At 43.4% G+C, this 17,265-nt stretch overlaps 1 protein-coding gene across 8 annotated transcripts in view; it reads left to right on the forward strand.

Annotated features, from left to right (window-relative positions):
• Positions 1 to 16,541, forward strand: part of UBR4 (ubiquitin protein ligase E3 component n-recognin 4) — an 81,417-nt gene extending 64,876 nt beyond the window's left edge. For 5 of the 8 annotated variants that reach the window (XM_075027515.1, XM_075027516.1, XM_075027517.1 and 2 more), the window contains 16 exons: positions 1,712 to 1,799; positions 2,205 to 2,332; positions 2,774 to 2,881; positions 3,110 to 3,229; positions 3,965 to 4,155; positions 4,496 to 4,669; positions 5,204 to 5,303; positions 5,807 to 6,025; positions 6,294 to 6,407; positions 6,731 to 6,873; positions 7,178 to 7,303; positions 8,087 to 8,281; positions 10,229 to 10,453; positions 13,948 to 14,038; positions 14,472 to 14,634; positions 15,376 to 16,541. In XM_075027515.1, coding sequence (XP_074883616.1) covers positions 1,712 to 1,799; positions 2,205 to 2,332; positions 2,774 to 2,881; positions 3,110 to 3,229; positions 3,965 to 4,155; positions 4,496 to 4,669; positions 5,204 to 5,303; positions 5,807 to 6,025; positions 6,294 to 6,407; positions 6,731 to 6,873; positions 7,178 to 7,303; positions 8,087 to 8,281; positions 10,229 to 10,453; positions 13,948 to 14,038; positions 14,472 to 14,634; positions 15,376 to 15,440 — 2,250 coding nt within the window. In that variant the 3' untranslated portion in view covers positions 15,441 to 16,541. The remainder of the gene's footprint in view (positions 1 to 1,711; positions 1,800 to 2,204; positions 2,333 to 2,773; positions 2,882 to 3,109; positions 3,230 to 3,964; positions 4,156 to 4,495; positions 4,670 to 5,203; positions 5,304 to 5,806; positions 6,026 to 6,293; positions 6,408 to 6,730; positions 6,874 to 7,177; positions 7,304 to 8,086; positions 8,282 to 10,228; positions 10,454 to 13,947; positions 14,039 to 14,471; positions 14,635 to 15,375) is intronic. The other 3 variants (XM_075027521.1, XM_075027519.1, XM_075027522.1) reach the window with 2 other exon arrangements.
• The last annotated feature ends 724 nt before the right edge of the window (positions 16,542 to 17,265 follow it).

The raw sequence follows: 17,265 nt of genomic DNA on the forward strand, positions 1-17,265 counted from the left end.
GAACAAGCTCTTGCCTTCCTTTTCTTGTAGCCACTAACATAAACTCCCATTGAGAAGGAATCCATCAGGCTAAATCTTGCCCATTACAAAGATGTTCTTTAGAGGCACTGCCAGTAGCACTTGAGATCATAGAAGAAGACTGATTTGCCCAACATTTCTTGTTCATTCCTCATTTAGTCTTGGGTTGCAGTCACCTTTGAAACCTCGGTTTCCCGAAACTATTTGTTTGCTATGCTTGTGGGGAAGAATTCAAACAAAATGCTTGTTTTCAGTGAATTATGAATGGGGAATGGTTCTCATCAAACTTTATTTAAGTAAAAGCACCTTCTGTACTGCAAAATCAAGCCCAAAGCTAGGTGACAGTGATAATTTTTAGTACAGTACCAACTTGGATAGGGAAGTGAGGTGCTGGTCTTGACCTTTGAATGCTAATTTGAACTCTAATCGAGTTAATGAGGGAAATCAGAGCGCCTGTCGCATGTGCTGCCCCTGTGTGCCTGCCCGCTTGGAGCAGGGAGGTGCCTGGAGCAGGGAGGTGCCGTTCCCGTGAGATGCTGAGCTGTAGCCGATGTGCGGCTCTCCCAGGATGCAGTGCTGGCGGTGAAAGGCAGAGTTTGCTCAGCGTTACTGTCGATGAACAGCTTTCATCTGTCTTCCTTTGTGTGCCCCTCCGCAAAGCGCTTCTGGAGCTGCAGCTCACGTTCCCTAGGAAATAGACAGGCGCACAAGAACGCAACCTCAGGCCCCTTTTTGTTTCCCTTGTCTCTCACTGGCTTTTTTTGTTCATCTGCCATTTTACCAGGGCCCCTGTGGTGTTAATTGCTGGTCTCTAGCATGGCCTTTGAGCAGATCTTCCCCCTGGGGCTTTCCCTATGCTTATGTATTTGCTGTGACATTAAGCACTGCTTATTCCACATTAGGCTTAGTGCGCTCTCTGACAGGTTTTCTCTCGCAAGGTCTCCTGCTCCCAAATCTGGGATTTTTCTTTTCTGCTTTTTATTCAGACCTATGGATTAAAATGGAAAGTTTAGTGATACGCTGTCAGTATTTCCAGCTGGAAATGCATCTGGAAAACTAGCCCTTTCCTAGGGTAAAAGCACAGCTTGTGCTTCAGTGGGTTTGGCTGTATCATTTTAGTAATATACTGTCTTACTGAAAGCTCATTAAATTGCCTTTTACTCCTCCTCTTCCATTTTCCATCGCTGCAGATCTTATCTATTTGAAAGCACTCATCCAATTAGCCTCTTCTGCTTCTTCTACTGGGCTGTGCCTGATCCTTTTCCCAGGTATGCTGTGCAATACCCTTGGAGGGAAAGGTTGCCGTGGAAAGCAGGCATTTCTCTATAGATGAACACATTTTGCTTGGCTAGATCTTTCACTGGTGCTAAAGGAAACTGTTGGAGGAGGTGTAAGGAAGAAGATACTGTTTATTACCAGCCTGTTGATCTAATTGGCAATGCCAAGAAAAGCTGGACAGACCAATAGATGAGTTATTGATGTTTTTGCAGGTGGTTTTGCAGGTGTTGTTTTTAATTCAACTCAGTAAGGGGAGAGTGAGGGAGTGAAAGATTTCTCTGTGTTATCATCTGTGGTCAAAACAGCACGAAGGAGAAGTGAGGCTGGAGTGTCTGTTACACACTGTAACGAGAACCGGACTTGTATATAAGTGTCCACAGAGGTATAGTTAATATAATGCTCTCCTTGCTTGCAGGGGGAGCCGATGAGGATCATTTACCGCATGCGAGGGTTACTAGGAGATGCAACTGAGGAATTCATCGAGTCTCTTGACTCCACTACTGGTAATGCACTTGTCTCCTGAAAGCTGGGATTAGATTTGAAATCTGAGGTTCACTGCAGAGCAATGACACTATTATCCTTAGAGCAGTGAGCTTGAAGTTGATTGACGTTGCTTTTGCTACATTTACCTGCTTCACCTAGAGTGGAGGAGGATTTTAACAACGCTTTTAAGTCTGTACTTTAAATGCGAACACTTTCATGGCACAGGACCGTTCTGCCTGGCCCTTCTTCATATTCCTGCTCATAATTCTTTTCAAATTCGATACAGCTGAGGTGACTTGAACTGCTGGTAAATGTGTCCTACTATACTCTCTGTTTTTGCTTCACTGTTTTGTCCCCTATGGGCTGTGTGAGCTTGCTGTGTTTTAGCTGCTTCCCTCTCTTCACAATCTATGTCTGTCCTGTAGATGAGGAGGAGGATGAGGAAGAAGTTTATAAGATGGCAGGTGTTATGGCCCAGTGTGGAGGCTTGGAGTGCATGCTTAACAGACTGACTGGAATCAAGGACTTCAAACAAGGCCGGCACCTCTTAACCGTGAGTCTCAGCTTCTGTTCTTTGGCGTCAGGAGTTATGTGCTGCAAAATGATACAGACGATGGTGAAGTTTAGTTGTCTGCCTTGTGTTGCAGTTTAAGGGTTGGAGCAGAGGTTTCAATTGACTATTTCATGAAAACCTGAGAAAGTCTCTTTTTCCCTCTCCTGCTCCTCTTGGTTAACAATTCTTTACAAAGACTTTGAAGTGTGTAGAAGCTGAGGACTTGGTAAGACTAAATCCTGTTTTGCTAGAGTGATTGTTTTCTGCCTTGGCCTTACTTGAAAACCAGAGCTGTCCTAAGGTTAATATTGGTCTAAAAATCTGGCTTGTACTTTACAGAAGTCTGGAAACTAGGTATATTATCAGGTGCTTTTAGTTTCAGCAAAATCCTCCTACTCATTTTGAAGGTACTGTAGAGAATGCATTCTCTGTATTTTGTAGGTGCTGTTAAAACTCTTTAGTTACTGTGTGAAGGTGAAAATAAATCGTCAGCAGTTGGTCAAGCCGGAGATGAACACTTTGAATGTCATGCTGGGAACCCTTAACTTGGTAAGGACAACCTGGACTTTCCTAAAGTGTTTTCTGTGGACTCCAGTGAATTTAAACTACCTCTGACTGTCATGCTGCCTTAAGATAACTACAAGAGATCTTAAATATTGCTGGACTGGCACTGCAAATTACCTCTTAGCCATTCCTTATCTGTTAGTGGGTGGAAGTGTGTGGGTCAGTTAAACCAATTACTGGTGGTGTTACAGTAACTGCTGCCATCTTCTCCAGGCTCTGGTGGCTGAGCAGGAAAGTAAGGACAGCGGAGGAGCGGCTGTGGCAGAACAAGTGCTTAGTATAATGGAGATCATACTGGATGAATCCAATGCAGAACCTCTGAGTGAGGACAAGGTGAGTGCCTGGGGCTTGGTACATGGATGGAAATGTTGACTGGGATTCAAGGCTTCCAAATACCTTATTACAGTGATGCTGAGCTTCAGGAGCTGTAGAGGTGTGCTAAATGGGAGTCTAACCCTTGTTACGCTTGCTGGCATGTCTTAACAGGCCTTGGAGGCAGGGCAAGAGGAGTGCCCTGAACCAAAAACACTGCGAGGCTTCTTTTGGATGATTCTTGCTCAGTTGGGGTGGGGGTTATTAGGCACTGCTTGGATCCCTTCCTTGCTGCTTTGGGCCACAGGCCAGTGAGAGACAAGAAAAGACACAGCTCTGCCTTGTTTTTCTGAGTGTTTTCATGCATGTTGAAAACATGATTGATTTTCCAGCTAGTTGAGGATAAAAACTATGTCTCAACTACATGGAGAATGAGAAGAGTTTCTTGGTCATCTTTTGAAACTGTTGGTGTATAGGAATCCAGTGTCCTTTTGGCTAGAATTATTAGACCTTTCGGCTAGAAAATTCTTTAATAGTAAGTGGAAGAAGTCATTTGTCAGCTAGAGGAGTTGTTACAGCCATTCTGCGAGACATTTGAGAATGAAGCAGGGTTTTGTTCTTCATCCAGCTATCTTATCAGGGTCTAGAGCTCTAATCCTTCAAGACTGGAGTAGTCTACCAGCTACGAGAGCAAGGGTTTTCTTGAATGTTGTAGTTTTATTCCTGAACATAAATCATGCTCTTCTTCCTTTGCAGGGTAACCTTCTCCTAACCGGTGACAAAGATCAGCTGGTAATGTTGCTTGATCAGATTAACAGCACTTTTGTTCGTTCCAATCTCAGTGTCTTGCAAGGCCTACTACGCATCATCCCTTACCTGTCCTTTGGGGAAATGGAGAAAATGCAGATTCTGGTTGATCGATTCAAGCCCTACTGTAACTTTGATAAGTATGTTGTCATATTTCAACTAAAAGTACGTGAAATCAGTTGTACTGACAAGTTTATACGTTTTCTTTTTTTCTCATTGATGCTTACTTCAGTGTAATGCAAAGCTTCAGAGATTGCTGGCGCATAAGCTTAATTTCCTATTTCACTTCTAAGCCATTTTTAAAAGAAATATGTGAGCATGTAGCTTGAGAAATAGGGCTTTAGAGTAAATTCTGAGATGACAAGGGTCTGACTAGCTTTTCTGAGTCTCCAAGCTGGAGTAGGTATGTGTGTTCAGCGATAATGCAATGAGAATTACAGGCAGAGAGCCTCCAAGTTACCATTTCTTCTCTTCGTTCAGGTATGATGAGGAGCACAGTGGAGATGATAAAGTTTTCCTAGACTGCTTCTGTAAAATAGCAGCGGGAATAAAGAACAACAGCAATGGCCATCAGCTGAAAGATCTCATCCTTCAGAAGGGAATTACGCAGAATGCCCTTGACTACATGAAAAAGCACATTCCTAGTGCAAAGAAGTAAGGGTCGCTGCTTAATGTATGTGATAATCCTGAACATCCTTCTCTCATTTCATCGCCACAACAAACCACCAATAAAGCCGTTAACAAGCCCATGTTCAGAAGCATTTAGATTTGGTACAGCTGTGATGTAGAGGGTCTGGTGAGACAGTACTACTATAGGGATGGGCTAAAAAGCCTGTAATCTTCCCATTTGATAGCCATCTGAGCTGATTTCTTGGATATCATGATGCTTGTGTTTCCTGCCTGTTCTTTAGCTATTGTACTGTAATAGAGCTTTTCCTATTGATGGCCAGCTCATGAACATAAAACAAATCCCAAGGCTAAGAGCTGACACTATGGCTATTAGCGTGCACAACATGGAAGTGGGAGTGTGAATGTCGCTTCGTTAATTAATGGAGGAGGGACACGGGGGGAAGGGTGCTTGTCTTGCCTGCAGCCTGCGCTCTGCAAGCTGTGCTGCTGGCTGACCGCCAAGTGCCTTTTCGGAATGGGTGACTGCCCTTCATCTGCTGCCTCTTGTTTTCTGTGCAGTTTGGATGCAGACATATGGAAGAAATTCTTATCTCGACCTGCACTTCCTTTTATCCTGCGCCTGCTCCGTGGACTTGCCACACAGCACCCTGCTACACAGGTAAGGAGACTGTCCTGAAGGTCAAGTAGGACATGGCTGGCTTGTTATGCTGCTTTTTGTGACTGTAGCTAAGCAGTTGTTTCTATAGTAGTTGATTCTACACTGTTTTCTGTTGGGCTTGAAGGGACACACCATCTTCAGGTATCATCTGCTAGTCTAGAAAAGTCTGGAGGGCAGAAATTTTGACTTAAATATCTTCTTATTCTGCGCAGTGTGAGATTTACACACCAGTGTGAAGAGAAGGTAATTTAGGACTGTGAACTATATAGTATTGATAGGCTTCTCAGGGCCTGATTGTTGTTTTAAGAAAGCTCTTTATCCAACATCCACATCTTTCCTCTTAGCAATGGCCAGTGGAGAAGCAAATTGCCCCAGTCTGGTATGCAACTCTAAGGTCCAGGGTCAGTGCTGCTGCTCAGCTTTCATGGGTGGGATTAGAAGGACCAGTTACTGTCATGTGCACCCTTTTTCTGAATAAAGTGCTGTGTTTCAATCCCTGTTAGGTGCTAATAGGTACAGACTCAATTACCAACCTGCACAAACTGGAGCAGGTGTCTAGTGATGAAGGGATTGGGACATTAGCAGAGAATCTTCTGGAGGCACTAAGGGAACATCCAGAGGTGAATAAGAAGATCGACGCTGCCCGGAAGGAGACACGTGCAGAGAAGAAGCGTATGGCCATGGCAATGAGACAGAAGGCCTTGGGCACTCTGGGGATGACGGTAATGTCTGTTTGCACTGATGGCAGACTAGTGATCTAATGATCTTTTATTTCTGCCTTGCTAAAACTGCCACACAAGGAATTGTGTAAAATGATTTATTGACAAATATTGCAGAGCTCAAGCCCACGGTTTGCCTGGTGCTGCTGGGAGAGTAAATACAGTTGCTAATAGCAGGCTGGGAAATGGGTTGGGCATTCCTGTTACAGTGGTGGGGATGGTGGTGTTCATCATTGTCTTTTTAACCTGCTCGAGCTGTTCTCTCTTTCAGACGAATGAGAAGGGTCAGGTGGTGACCAAGACTGCGCTGCTTAAACAGATGGAGGAGCTTATAGAAGAACCAGGTCTAACTTGCTGCATCTGCCGGGAAGGGTACAAGTTTCAGGTAAAGTGAGATACATTTGCAAAGCCCTCTCACTAGCTGAGGGGACTTGCCAGTATCCGGCTGCGCAAGGCTGGGTGCATTGGCTCTGGGAGATCAGGAAACCTCAGGTTTGGTTCTTGGGATCAGTAATTCCAGAGGTGGTTGGGAAGTGAAAGTGTGTTTCCAGTAAAAGCTGGATGTTTTCACTGAAAGCTGGAAAAAGATTTGATCAGTGTAAGTTTGAGGTAGGGACTGGGTGGGATGAAATTCAGTGCAGTGTCAAAATAGTACGAAGTGCAAACTGTTACAGAATGATCTTTAACATAGCTGTTGTGTCATTGCAGCCTACGAAAGTCCTAGGTATTTATACTTTCACCAAACGTGTTGCACTAGAGGAGTTTGAGAACAAGCCCCGAAAACAACAGGGGTACAGCACAGTCTCTCACTTCAACATTGTCCACTATGATTGTCACCTTGCAGCTGTAAGGTACGTTCTTATCACAAGCTGGGTAGTGGTGGTTGATGTTATTTTCCAAGGTGGTTTGTGAGCGTGGCACTTGACCTTGTAACTCAGGATGGGTTTGCTTGTGAGTTGGTCACTTTGCAGCCTGGAGACAGTCATGGGATGCTGTGGTCTGCTTTAATGTGCCAAATAGAGGTCAGGCCTGGACACTGAAAAGTGAACTCTGAAGTTTAAAGAAGCTGTGGAATTGCCAATTTTTTGATGGTTTCGTAGACAAAAACTTGCATCCTTCTAACTTGCCTGGGTGTGACTTGCTTTCTCAATGCAGACTTGCTCGCGGCCGTGAAGAATGGGAGAGTGCAGCCCTACAAAATGCCAACACCAAGTGTAATGGGCTCCTGCCAGTCTGGGGACCTCATGTGCCAGAGTCTGCTTTTGCTACTTGCTTAGCACGGTGCGTAGAAAAGTTACTTCTCGAGCCGGTTTGCATTTGGGTAGGTGAGTCAGTATGTTACCGCAGAGGCACGCTAGTTTCAAACCATGGAATCCAAGGTGATGGAAGCTAAACCTTAGTAAACCTGAGCCATTTCAGGTTCTACCATCAAGAGTACATCTCCTAAAAAAGTGCAGGTGTCTCTTTGCTTCTTGGCATCATATAAATATATAAATTCATTACTTCCTTAACGCCCAGTCACTCCTGAAGATGCAGTGTGCAGTAACAATGTTGATTCATTCATGGCCCAATGACCCCCTGCTTTACAAAAGAAACCTGTCTGACACCAACGGATTCCCTTGTGTAGCTTTCCAAACCTCTCTTGGATAGTAATGAGTTACAGTAGCCTGACCACTTACCTAGAGCAGATGGAGATGGTTCATCCTGCTTATATTCTGGTCCACCTTGTGCTGGGTTTGTACAGTCACATCAGAAATCAGGAGTGGTAACATCTTTAATGCATTTCAGCCAGGGAGCTGTATCCCAAGCCCTGGATGTGGGAAAATAGTATCGATGAGTGTATATATGTATGCAGATGGAATTGGATTTGCCAGCGTAAGCTGAGAACCTCCCTTTGGGGAGGTTAATTGAAGGTGGCAATGCTTGCATTTTGTATCTTGTTCATTCTTTAAAGCTTTTCTATAAGATACTTGCTCAGATTCTGAGCTATGGTGTGGAAGAAGAAACTGTATGAAAGTTTTGAAAGGGTTTTTAATAAAGTAACACTTAACTGCTGTTTTTCAGACACAACACGTACCTCCAAGAATGCACAGGGCAGCGGGAACCCACCTACCAGCTCAATGTCCATGACATTAAACTGCTATTTCTCCGTTTTGCGATGGAGCAATCATTCAGCGTAGATACTGGAGGAGGAGGAAGGGAGAGCAACATACACCTCATTCCATACATAATCCACACGGTGCTCTACGTCCTCAACACGTCAGTACCTTTCTCTTAGCAGCAACCTCTGCCTTCCACTCTCAGTCTCAGAAAGGTCTATAAGGGCTGCATTGTGGGCTTTGTGACATGTATGTGGCAAAAAAGGTGGGAAACCACACAAAAGTTTTATGAGGAACGAAATTGCACATTTTAAACAGATTGTTACAGGTTTACATTGTTTGGAGTAAAGTGTTGCCGCCTGAACCTGCAGGATAACAGGGAACCTATTGAGTAAAAGCAATTGGGAATTAGCTTCTCTTTCCATTCTAGCTGTAATTATTACCTCTGGGGTGAGCAACAGGGTTATTAGATTAAAGAAACACTGCCAGCTTAATTTTCTCTGGAGCAGACAGAAGAGAGACACTATGATGAAGTAATTCTTATTAGTTGAAAACTTAACCCTGGTATCATTTTATCCAATATTAAAATAACAATCAGTTTTGTTTCTAGTTTTGACATACTGGAATTCTCTTGTAGTGTTCGAGTCCATCAGATTTTCCTGACATTAAGATACTTTTTTTTTTTTTTAATATTATTATTATTATTTTTTACCAATAAAACAGCAGCATAAGAACACTTCTGCTGAAGTGTTTCAGTAAGATCTTATTTATGCAAAGCTTAATAAGATAAGGGTGTGCTTTGGCTTGACACTACGTCTAAGTGTACAAATCTATAGGCATCTAAATGCTTTGGAATGCATGAGCTGGTTCTGCTTATACAGTACCCCGTGCGAAAATTTAATGCCTATACGCCTCTTATTTGTGTAGCTAGATACTAGAAAGTAATACTAATTAGATGAGGGTATAAATGTTAAAATACACGCCTCTCCAACCAAGGTCACTCCAAATGGAGTGCAATGAAATCTCTCTCACTTTCCCGCCTGGAACTAATCAACATTTTGGCTCTAATACAATTTGTCTATTGTTTTTAATATCTATCTCCAGATCCCTGTGCTATTGTTTTCTGAGTCCCTTGGGAGATAAATAAATGAAACTATTCTTTTCATCTTGTTAGTCTGCTTACTGGCACCAGAGAGCCCAGAACCCGCTGTGCGGCTGTTGTATAAAAATGCATTATGTAGTTTCCAGACATTATTTTTTTTCTGAAGACATGTTGATATTAAATGGAGAAAATGAAGAGCTACTAGTTGGCTACCAGCTGCATCATGTAGTAAATGAAAAGGTCACACAACACTGACACCAGACACAGCTTTATCTGCTAGGATGCTGCTTTATACCTTCCTGATAGGGAGAGTGTATCTAACTTAAAAATCGAGGAACCTACCTGGCTGGCAGCCTCTTCCTGATGAAGTAGAGCAAAAGACTGTGGTAAAGTGCGATACGTCTTCACAAAGTCTGCTGTAACACAGAGTTTGCACAGTCAGCTCTGGGGTGTCAGGAGTCCTGAAGAAACTGGAGCTTAGGGGAAAGGAAAAAAATTATATATATAAGCTTGCAGTAAATACACTACCTTTTTGGTTTTGAACTTGGTCTGTATCTTCTCAGTGATTGCTTTTGTGGTAGGTGAATAATATAAATTGATTCTAAGGTCTGGCTGTTGGAGCTGCAGTCACGTGCTGCAGTGTCAGATGGGAGGTGGTACAACCTGAACACATGGACTGGCTGGCCTGAATCTTATTTTTTCACTAAAAAAAGGAAAAATAGCTCTACAGTAGTATTGCCCTTTATTGGGCAAATGCCAACTGCCTTTCAAACCTCTCTAGTACAATACACAGCTCCAAGGAAAAGTGTATTTGCTAGGCTTGTATGCTTCACTGGGAGCAAATACTCAACCAGTGGATGAATTTGGGAAAAACCTGATAGTGCCAAGCTAGCACTGCTTTTTCCTCTGTAGGACTGCGTGAATGCAGTACCTCAAAGCTCCTGAGAAGTAGCAAGTTAACATGTAAGAGCCAGAGCAGCTGCCGAAGTTTTTCTTGTGTTTCAGAACTCGAGCAACTTCGAGAGAGGAGAAGAACCTCCAGAGCTTCATGGAGCACCCCAAAGAGAAGTGGGTGGAGAGTGCCTACGAGGTGGATGGGCCGCATTATTACACCGTGCTGGCGCTGCACATCTCGCCCCCGGAGAAGTGGAAAGCCATGCGAGTGGAGATCCTCAAGAGGCTCCTCGTCACCTCCCACGCGCGAGTGGTGTCACCAGGGGGAGCCAGCAGGTTAGCCACGACCCCACTGCTGCTCCGCAGCTGCCAGCTTACTCATGTTACTGTCACAGTAGTCTAGAGCCACACAGCAGCTTATGGGGAGCTAAGGAAAGGAGCCTGCATATTTTAGAATAGCAGATATTAACCCTTCTGAGTAGCTTTGTACTCAGCGTTGCAGAGGTATGAGCAGGAGCATTTGATTCTGGATGTTTTTTGGAGTGGATCAGTGGAAATGATGCTTTTCCTAGGAGTATAGCTAGAAGTAGGAGAATGGCAAGATGCTTATTTCCCCCACACCTCAAGTGAAACACTGTAGTAACTTCTGTTGCATGCTTTCAGAGTGGCTAGTATGCTCTCTGCTTGCCTTACTAAAGGAGCTGTTTCTGTGCTCTTTTGATCAGTGCACCAGCTTCCTTAAATAGAAAAATAGAAATAGAAATCAAATGCCATTGCTTTTAAAAAAAGAAAAAAAATCAATAGCAGCTGTCACACACTTGAAGTACAAGAATAAGTGGCTGTGCCTGCATGACTAAAGCACATATTTCCAGAGAAGGAAAGGGAATTCCAGTTTCTGAAAAGATGATTTTAAATAGCTGTCATAATTAGGAATAAATTCATTATTATTCTAAGTCGCCTTAAAGGGCATTCTTATTCTGATGACATTAATTATGTGTTTGATAAAGTCATTACATTGTAGTAACCCACAACACAGCATGCATCAATGCTATTAGAGGCATCAAAAGTGAAAGAGCCTTTAAAGGGGCTCCTGTATTGATTTCTGTGCTAGTTTCTGCAGTTCAAGCTCAGCTTGCTCTGTGTTCGTGTCTCCTATTTCCACCACCCTGCCTGAGTTCTGGGAAAGGGGGTTTAACAGTTACAGGAGATACTATCGTGGAGGTCTGTTTTCTCAGAGACAAGGGTGTGCAGCTTTTCATGTGGCCCATGGGAGAGACTGGTAAAGCAAAGCCCCTGTGTGGGTTTGCTGTGGATGTTTGGTGTTTTTTAAAACCCTCAGTAAATGATTCTGTTTCTTTCCTAACTTATCTCTAAGCAGTATGTAATAAAAGCATACTGAAATGGACATAGCAAGAAACTTCCAGCTAAACCATCCAATCTCTGGAATTTCAGGCAAAAACACTCAGAAATAGTTCTCAGGAATTATGTCAAGGTTTATTCAAGGGCTTTCTTTAATCCCTGCAGACTAAGAGAGCACAAAGCCTTCCACTGATAATACCTCTCAGAAATAGAAATACGGCAATTCTTATTCCAAGGTCTGTGCTTATTTATTCTTGTGGAAAATCGGGAAGAGGGTGATGGACGGTGAAATGCTCTGCGGATAAGTGCCAATACCTTGAATTTGTAGGCTAAGGCAAAGAGGAAGCCAGCGTCTGTAACATCAGACTAATATGTCTGCATACAAAAGATTAAAATTAGCATTCCGTGTTAGATGCAGTACAAGGGTGTTATCTGGGAGCACCACCGTTCAGAATACATTGGGGTGGTGTGGACTGAAGGTCAGACGCAAGGACTCACTGCCACCTTTACTGGGGGAGATGGAGAGAAGTCGCTATAGGAGCCAACAGTGCATTTAAAAGCAGCTGAGGATCAACTCATGATCATAAAAGGGGCCCGTAAATCTTATTAATGAAGATGCAGGCAATACTCTACATTCCCTCATACTTAAGCGAAGGCAACAAATACTGCCTGTGCCCTGTCCTGTGGTTAGGTGCTTTATCCCGCTGCTCAGCTGGATTAGTCAGTGTAAAACAGATTTGAGGAGAATCTAGCCAAAAATGTCTTCTGTCTCTGCCAGGAGCTAGAGCTATCACAGTTTGTCTGCAAGACCGAAGTGAGAGATGCTCAGCATCTTCTGGGTTTTAGAAATACTTTGTATTTAAACCCAAAGATGAAATTAGCAGAATGGATAGGAGTTCTGGATTTGTTCTTTTTTTGTAGATATAATTCATAGGTTCCAAAGAACTGAATCAGGTGACCGATTACCTGCTCATTATTACTGAACCAAGAATTCTGGCTAGAAAAATCATACAGACACTTTTCAGTATAGCTTTCATCTGGAGTTTGGGAGGAAAGTATCCTTTTGTTTTTTTTCCCTTGGCTCCTGACTGTGACCTTTCTAAAATATTAATGAGAGAAGCGAGGCTCCTGAAGTGTTACCATCTAACTTTCTGCCGGCGATCCATGTATAGCTGATGAGCCTGAACCAGCTTACATTAATGAAAATGTGGCAGCTATTATATGAAGTAGCTGTTCCAGAAGGTAGCTACCAGACTTAACCCACAAGGGCCTTTTAGTTTTCAATTAAAGGAGCAGACTCCAATTAGATCAAAACCATTCACATGAAAAGAAACCCTGTCTTGCAGTATTTGGGAGTCTAGAATTAGCCTCCCTCTAAGTTGCTGTTCTTCCCGTGGAAATTTAGTCACCTTTACTAATTGGTTTTCCTTTAAATAATTAAGCCTAGCTGCCCAAGCAGGCTGCCACCTACCAAGCTGTCTGTTTTAAGGGCAGACACACAAATGTGGCCTTTTAGAATATAAGAGCAGCAAAACGTTCATTTTCCCCCCAAAAAAACAACTTGTGGCAGATTGCAATTGGGCCCATGGACAGACCATACCCTTTTGTCTTGCTGACTTGCGTCAGTGGCAGCTGAGCTAGTTCTAGATGCATAAAAAAGGGCTTTTTTTTTCCAAAGCTTTTAAGTGGTGAGCAGGAAGCGGCATGTGATGGAGGCAGATGTACCTGAGAAACGCATGCAAGAAAATTCCAAACCCATTAGAGTTGCTGGCAGGAGGTTCCGCCTTGCCAGAACCTGTTTGTGATTAATCCTGTAAACTTTGGGAGCTGTTATCCCAGGACAGCTCTGTACCTTTTATAGCATTTCTTCAGCCAGATGCTGAATTTCCAAAAGAAGTCCTTTCATGGCGATAGAATAACCAAGAAGATACTAACTAGAAATTCCTCCATTTTTTCAAGGACAGGATATTTCCCTCAGAGTCTTTCAGAAACACTTTTGTGAGTTAAAAGCAAAAGTATGTTCTCTGTCATTGATACAGACTGTGGCTGAAACCTAAATTTAGTTATTTCTTCAGGAATCTGCTGTACTCCAAGCAGTGAGTGTACAAATGGGGGCTGTGCATTGTTTTTTCCGACTTTGCTGTTGACTTCCTACATAGTCTTAGCAGTGTACTTCCCTCTGTGCTTGTTTTCTTCCTGTGAAATAAGATTTCATTGCCTAACCTGCTTTCGTTACACTAGGTGCAGCTGGCAAAGTGACTTCCTATCCATAGGAATCGTTGCACAGAAATTGCGGATGCCCAATGTTTGTTTTGTGTGCAAGAGCACACAGCAAAGCGTACTCAGAGCCATTCCCCATGCGTACTATTGATAGGCTTTTTGGCTGTTTCAGCTTTCATGCTATTCATCAAATCAGTTACCAAAGCGTAGTAAACTGATTAACTCAAAGATTGATTTCATTATCTTCCTAGACTGGCAGATAAGACAGTGAAGGAATATGCAACGTACCGCTCTGGCCTTCTCTTCTGGGCCCTAGTAGATCTCATTTACAACATGTTCAAGGTAAGAAAAAACATTGAAGTCCATCTGTAGCAGCTTTCTAACCTGAACAACTACCTGTGTTTGAAACAGAAGGCAGAGTTTGAAGCTCCTTTTTCCAAGATCCTTATAAACATGAAACTTCACCTTGTATGAGGAGAAAGGCTGCAAGAGGCTGCCTGTGCTTATTGTACCCCTTGCAATTTGGTATCTGAAGAATTGAGAGTTCCCAGTTTGCAGAACTCTTCCTGTATTGTGTATTTGGCTTTTTTTTTTTCCTGTTCTTTGTTCACTAAAGCAAGGACATTCAGAGCTGCAGCAGGGAAGCAGTTGGGTAAGGAAGGAGGTAGGGGCATCCACCAGAAAGAAACTTGCAGCTTCCAAAGAGGGTTAAGTAATTAAGGTGAGAAAATAGCAGGTTTTTTGACTGATTTGATCCCATTTTCTCCTCTCATAGAAGGTGCCTACCAGTAACACAGAGGGAGGCTGGTCCTACTCTCTTGCTGAATTCATACGACACAATGACATGCCAATACACGAAGCTGCAGACAAGGCCCTGAAAACCTTCCAGGAGGAGTTCATGCCAGTTGAAACGTTTTCCGAGTTTTTGGATGTGGCTGGTAAGTGTGCGCTTTCCCTTTTATAGGCTGTCTTATGCAACTCATGACTGCCGCTTGCTTGAGACAGCAGCATTCCTGACACTGCTGCAGCAGCTTGTTTGTACGAGGCAGTGAGAGGAGGAGACCTCGGCACTCCAGCTATTGCCTAAGCTAATTCAAAAACAGTTGGGAGACAGACTTGAGCATCCCCAGACAGGAAAATATCTCTCACCTGATCCTGTGGGTCCTCCTCCTGCTCTGTTAAACATACATGCTTACATCACAGCTTAAGGGTGTTTTTGGATATATGTGGTTTGAAGGTTGATAAACAGATGTGACCATGTACTAGAGGCAGCAGTTCGGTGTAGCAAGACTTCCTGCTGTAGTGATTTTGGTATCCCCAGGAGTCAGGAGATGCTGAAAACTCATATGCAGAGAAGCTACTCCTACTTCGATCACAAGTTAGTTGTGCCCCAGGCCAATCTCTCACTGTCCAACATATGGAGCTGCCAGGCAGCCAGCTACAGTATCCCTATAGTAGGTCGGTTGCACAAGAGCAAGTGCCATATGGATTTAACGTACACACTTGGGTCCCTTCTGCACATGCACCCAACAAGGGTTTATCTTCGTCTTGTCCATACTTAAAATAACATTGCAGCTGTCATTATTAACTTACACATGCCCTAACATAAATCCCTAATGTTGGCAGGAGAAACCGCTTTGTGGATCTAATTATTCTGTATTGTCTTCTTTTGTTTAAAGGACTCTTATCGGAAATCAATGATCCCGACAGCTTCCTCAAGGATCTTTTGAACTCCATCCCCTGAGCCGCCAGCACAGAGAAGCGTTGGGCAGAGACTACACTAGCTTGCCTTCCATCCCTTTGTGTTCCTCCTTGTGCAGTCTGTCCCTTCCCGGAGGAGTGCTGCAGTTTTTTGGTTTTGTTTTGGTTTTTGTTTTTTTTTTTTTTTCTACAATTTTTCTTCTTGGAGTGATTTGGAATTTAGATTTGTTTTATCTTGTATTTCAGTGCTTCTATCTGTAAAGCCTTGTGTATTCAGCTGATTGAAAGAACTTGTACAGAGAGGAATCCAAAGCAGTAAATCTTAATGCTTTAGTGTGCACCTCTTTGAAGTTAAATAAATCGAACAAATGGGTAAGATGGGTTTGACTAGTACTTTAACCATGCAGTAGCCTAAATGCCAAGTTCTTTCTCATCTTTTCTTTCAGAGCTTCTTCTCTCAGGGCTCAGAGCTGCTGCTCTTTCTGGCCCATAGTCTGGACAAGGAGACACAGGAAGCAAAAGGCTCTTAGAGAGCAAGGAAGCAGACTGACACTGTCTTTACTGATTGTACGTGCAGAGCAGGTTTCCCCCTGTGGGACATGAGCCTTAGAGACTCGTGGACTGCAAGGACAGCGTTTCCTTCCACCCCTTCTTCACCTGGGTGAGGGCAGCTGTCCCAGCTGCAGTCATCTCCCCTGGCGCTTCGTGTTACCCCTCTCTGAGGCATGTTGCATATCACGGTGTCTTTCCTGACTTTACTCTCAGCAAGGCTGTATTCAAAGCAAACGTGCATGTCGTTGCCTCCAGTGTGTAGTACTGATGGCGACGTTACCTCTCGGAGGGATGCTACTCACATCAAATTTATTTTCTCTCTCTGGTAAAATTTTCAGCTTCAGCAAAATGCATGGAAAATAGACACTGCACACTCCTTGAGCCGGCCACTTGCCCTTTTGATAGCTTGCATTTTGGTGTGCATGTCCTGTCCTGAAGCCAAGTACCTGCTTTGAATACAGCCTTGTCTTTTCTTACCCAGTTGTGCATGCTGGTAACTTACCTTTACCACCAGTTCTGCTGTCCTGTAACCCAGCTGACACGTGGTTAAGCTGGAATCTAATAAAGCTTTCCCTGTCTTCCTTGTCTCTGTTTGAACTTGAATTTCCGCAATCCTAACACAGTCCCATCCCATAAATAATAATTATTTTAGAGGCTGAATAATTCGGCAACCTATTTGATGCCTTTTGTTAGTGTTGAGCACACATTATGACTTGGCAATTAGCAAGCGGGTGAAGGCACAGTGTTTTTCTTCTCGCCTCTGTGGGTGCTTATGTCACTCCTGGCAGTCAGATTTGGTTCTGGGGAGGAGTACTGAATAGCAAGTCACCTTGAAAAGGTTGGGTTAGTGTCTTGCAAGGGGCTTCAGGACATGTCAGTGGGCTGCTTTGTTGGTTGGGTAAATATGTCTTGTCTTATGAAGGCACAGGAGGGGGGGCTGTGTGGAGTTTGTTCTTCTTCGGTACAGCGATATGACGCTTCATCTGCCTTTTAACCACATAAAAGAGAAAAACCTTGTTTCAAAAGCACTGTAAAGTCAAACCTAACAGTCTTCTCTCCGAATAAGCAGCTATAATATACCTATGGGTGGATGCACGGGCGTTGCATACCAATACCGGCATACAGTAGCTTGGGCAATACTAAAAAGCCTTTTTGAGTAAATGACCTTTCAAATCAGTATGATTCCTGAAAGCAGCAGTGAACAGGTAACAAGAAACCAGGTTTTTATGACTGTGGTTCTAAAGCTTCTCACAATACAGAGAGTTCAGGTGCAAGACTGAAACCCCACCACGTTTTGACTTTGTCATTTGTGTAAG

Source organism: Buteo buteo, chromosome 5, assembly GCF_964188355.1.
Source record: "Buteo buteo chromosome 5, bButBut1.hap1.1, whole genome shotgun sequence".
NCBI classification, from domain to species: domain Eukaryota; kingdom Metazoa; phylum Chordata; class Aves; order Accipitriformes; family Accipitridae; genus Buteo; species Buteo buteo.